Source organism: Neomonachus schauinslandi, chromosome 6 (assembly GCF_002201575.2).
Source record: "Neomonachus schauinslandi chromosome 6, ASM220157v2, whole genome shotgun sequence".
NCBI lineage: Eukaryota > Metazoa > Chordata > Mammalia > Carnivora > Phocidae > Neomonachus > Neomonachus schauinslandi.
Genome location: NC_058408.1, coordinates 154,795,894 through 154,800,178, shown reverse-complemented (window position 1 = coordinate 154,800,178; position 4,285 = coordinate 154,795,894). Strand labels below are relative to the sequence as shown.

The 4,285-nt window shown below is 56.2% G+C and overlaps 1 protein-coding gene across 1 annotated transcript in view; it reads left to right on the top strand.

Annotated features, from left to right (window-relative positions):
- Positions 1 to 3,091: 3,091 nt before the first annotated feature.
- Positions 3,092 to 4,285, top strand: part of SYCE1 (synaptonemal complex central element protein 1) — a 10,404-nt gene continuing 9,210 nt past the window's right edge. Inside the window, exon 1 of the mRNA XM_021697279.2 lies at positions 3,092 to 3,161. Within this exon, the coding sequence (XP_021552954.2) occupies positions 3,092 to 3,161 (70 nt within the window). The remainder of the gene's footprint in view (positions 3,162 to 4,285) is intronic.

The window sequence follows — 4,285 nt, the reverse complement described above, 5'->3', positions numbered from 1 at the left end:
TACCGCCACACTTGTGCCTGGGAGAGCAGGAACCTGGAGGGCCCTCCCAGACGATCATAACGGACCATTACCACCATCCCCCTGAGGACATGGGGCACAATGCTGAAGTTGGAGGACGGCTCTGGGGCTTGTTACCGCCACACCTGTGCCTGGGGGAACAGGGGACACCCTGCTGAACTCGGGGTGCTGCTCAAGGTCCATTACCTGCACTCTGCCAGGGGACAGGGGGCACCCCACTGAACTTGGGGACTGTGTGCGGTCCTTACGTGCACTCTTCCAGGGGAACACGGGAAACCCTGAAAGGTCCGCAACCCATCCCAAAAAAGCTCGGGTGAGCGGGGTCCTGGAGTTCGCGGGGCTGGGGGATACGGCCCGCTGAAGGACTTTCAACGATTAGGAAACTCATCTGAGTTCGCGGGATTAGCTCGCTCCCCGCCTCCTTCGAGGACCCAACTCCCACCCGAGGCGCACCCTACCCCCGGGACCCCACCCCGGCCCACAGCGTGGTCTCACCCAGCCGGGAACTCCACAGGTGAACTCTCTGGGAGCGGGCCTTCTGCCCCACCTCTGCATCCCGGGGCCGCTCCGGGTCCTCCCGCAGAGAGGTAGCTCCACCCCCACGCGGTGATTGGTCGGGGAGAGTGGTGCCCCGAGCCCATTGGATGCCGCGCCTTCCTCTACCGAGCAACCCGCCCTCAGGCCCCGGGCTCCTTGCGACCGCAGGTGGTCCAGGAGGCCCCTCCTCACGCCAACACCTGGCTTGGCGGCGCAGGCAAGGGCGGGGGTTCTGGGCGGGGTCCGCCCCCACACACACACCCGGCCCATTCCGCGGCCGCCTCTGGCTGCAGACCACCCCCAGAGCCCTGCCCCTTCCCTTCCTGCACCAACCCCTGCCTGCAGGGCTGTTCCTGGCTCCCGGCAAGGTCAGCTGCCCTCGGACCTTCCGAGGCTTTGGGCTTTAGGAAATGCAATGGTTTCACGCATTTCCAAGGCAGTTTTAAACCCAAAAACTAATGCTCTAAACGGGAAGAGCTTCGCCTTCTGGTCTCACCCATGGACTGGATAGTGCTTCTTGGACCTTCAAAGCATCCTTGTAGGATGAGCCCGTTTATGTTGGAATATATATACATATGCTTGGTTCTGCAGGGAAGCTCCAGGATGAAGAACAGCCGCCCTTCTCTGCTGTTGGAGTTGTGAACGAGGAACATTTATTTTTCACTTAAAAAGAAAACATACTGTTATTCTCGACACTGAATTAACAAACCCTTTTAAACAGTTTAGAGAGAAAGGAAGAGTTTTATTCAAACCTAAGTCAGGACAGCTGCCTGAGAGACACAATCTTCACAAAGAAGGGAGTGCTCCGGGGAAGGAACATTTGAGGCAGGTTTATATATTTGTTCTATGTTGATTTACATACAGAGTTACATATCATCATGAGGAAGAACATTCAAGAAAGTTACAGACTTTCTCTTATATTTTCAGTTTGTACAAGTTGGTATGACTCTAATCCTATGGAAGCCAGAGAGGTTCTTTTGTTTTTCTTATCTTTATGTTTGCAACGGCATTTTTGGGTTATCTTTTTCTTCTCAAACCAGATGTACAATATGTGCTTGGGACAGAAATAGGACCCATGCTCTGAGGCTTTGCCCAGTCATTTTGACCTTGGTAAAATGTTAAAGGATAGCTTCTCTGGGAGCCCAGGATCCAGGCCCACGGATGGTAAAAGAAAAATTTCCATTATCGGGGCGCATGGGTGGCTCAGATGGTTAAGCGTCTGCCTTCAGCTCAGGTCATGATCTCAGCGTCCTGGGATCCAGCCCCGCATCAGGCTCCCTGCTCAGCGGGGAGCCTGCTTCTCCCTCTCCCTCTGCCTCTCTCCCTGCTCATGCTCTCTCTCTCTCTCTCTCTGTATCTCTGTGTCTCAAATGAATAAATAAAATCTTTAAAAAAAATTTCCATTATCATTAGAATTGCTACTAAAGGGAGGAACTTGAGACAAAAGTACCTTTAACAATAGTACCAAGAAATCAAAATGATGCCTAGAGAAATTCACCTGTTCCACGGTCAACACAGGTAACAGAGGTGTTCACAGATGCTGGGCTCCTCCCCTTCTCCTGCCCAAATCTCTGAAGCACACAGATAATTTAAAGTCAGAATTTTAAAACTGCTAGACATCTCAGAGATGTCTGGCACCATTCCCTTGGACTACAGAATAAAACAGAGTAGCTCATTTTCACGGCACTAATGGAAACATGAAGTGCCCCTAAAGCTTGGATACACTGTCTCAGTTCTTTCCTTGCAGATTTTGACTAATGTTAAGTCATAGTCATACCATATAAACACTACAATGGTTGGGAAGTAAATAATCATAGCTAAGGGACTATTTTAGCAATGTTTATAAGCACTGTCTCACTTTGTAGAAGAGGCTGAGCTGAGTGTTTTTAAATACTATTTCAGACCTGTCTTACAGCACACTCTGAACATACTAGAGCCTGAATCAATTAAAAAAAAGATAGTTCTTTCAGTAACTTGAAGATTTCAAACAGATTATAATGTCTCTATTCCTAGAGATCTTGGAGTATCTTAGTCAAAGGTCCTCCACTGATCATGATGGGCATAGTTTAAAAGGCCGGCTGAATTCATTCCAGTTGGCCACACAACAGGAAAATCCTGGTACTTGATATGTTTCCAGATGGAGAAGACCAGAGATAAGAGGAAAAGAGTTCTGTGTATGGAATAACAAGGGATTTGGAGTCAGTTTGGAGATCCCACTTAGGTCTCTGACACTAAAATCCTCTGTGACTTGTATCGTCTCTGAGCCCCTGTCTAACCATCTAGAAAATGTGACTAATAATACCTACATCATACTTTAGAAGACCACATACACCCAGCCCCCACCTCCTCTACTCGGAATGTGCGGCCCCAGAGGCTTAAAGCATGCGCACTAGCGCCTCTCCGCAGCCGTTGAGACCCGGTCCACCGCGCCCGGAAGCGCGGTGCGCAGGCGTGCTGCAGGAAGCCCCGCCCCGGCCGCGAGTTTCGTCCAATCCCCACGGAGGTGCTCCTCGCCGGCCGCGCGCGAGCGGAGAAAATGGCGGGGCGGTCGGGGCCTTCGGACGCCGAGGGAGCGGGAGCCACGGAGCGGGCTGAGAAGGCCGGAGGTAGTGCAGGGGTCCCCGCAGGGGCGGTTGTGGGGGGCGCCGGGGCAGGCGGGACGGGGAGCGCGCTGCCGAGGGAAGGTCGGGCCGCCGGCCGCCCCCGGCCCTTTGTTCCTGGCAGCGAGACCCTTCAGGAGCTCCGCTCTCTCCATGGCGTCGATGAGCCCTCAGCCGGCGTTTCTTTTCTGAAGCCGGGCCAGACCGGCTCCGCGCAGCATCCCGCGGGTTTTCCTCTTGACGCCGACCTGCTGAGGGACGGTCCCCGGCTCAGGGGACAGGGGGACACGGTTGGGCAGCTCCGCACAGGTCCTCCGAAGTCACCGCCCCACGCGGAGGGGAAGGTGGGAGGCTGTCCCCGAGCGAAGCTCTCAGCTGCAGGACCTGGCTCGTACGTGTTCCGTGGGAGCCTCACCGCCACCCCTCGGGACTCTGCTCCTGTGGGCTCATCTGTCCCCTGCTCACAGCGCCGTCAGCGGCACGGGTCTTGCTGGTTCCCTTCACACCTGCCTGCACGAGGGCAGACTTGGGATCCGGCGCAGCTCCACAGTGTCCCTGCCGAGAAGAGCTCTGGGTCATGAGCCTTGGCTCAGAAAGTGTCCTCCGAGCAGGGCGAGGCACCCGGAGACAGCCCCGGGCTGGGGACCGATGGGCACCTCAGAGACAGCCCCGGGCTGGGGACGAATGCACACATAGGTGACAACCCCCTACTGGGCACGGATGCGCCCCCCCCCCCCGTGACAGCCCCCAACTGGGGACGGATGCACGCCCGGAGACAGCCCCCAACTGGGGACGGATGCGCACCCCAGAGATAGTCTCGGACTGGAGATAGATGCGCACCCCAGAGACAGCCCCGGACTGGAGACAGATGGGCACCTCGCAGACAGCCCCGGGGTGGGGACAGATGGGCACCTCGCAGACAGCGCCGGGCTGGGGACGGACGGGCACCTTGGAGACAGCCCCCGACTGGGGACGGACGGGCATCCAGGAGACAGCCCCCGACTGGGGACCGATGGGCATCCAGGAGACGACCCCCGACTGGGGACCGATGGGCATCCAGGAGACGGCCCCCGGCTGGGGACCGATGGGCATCCAGGAGACGGCCCCCGACTGGGGACGGATGGGCATCC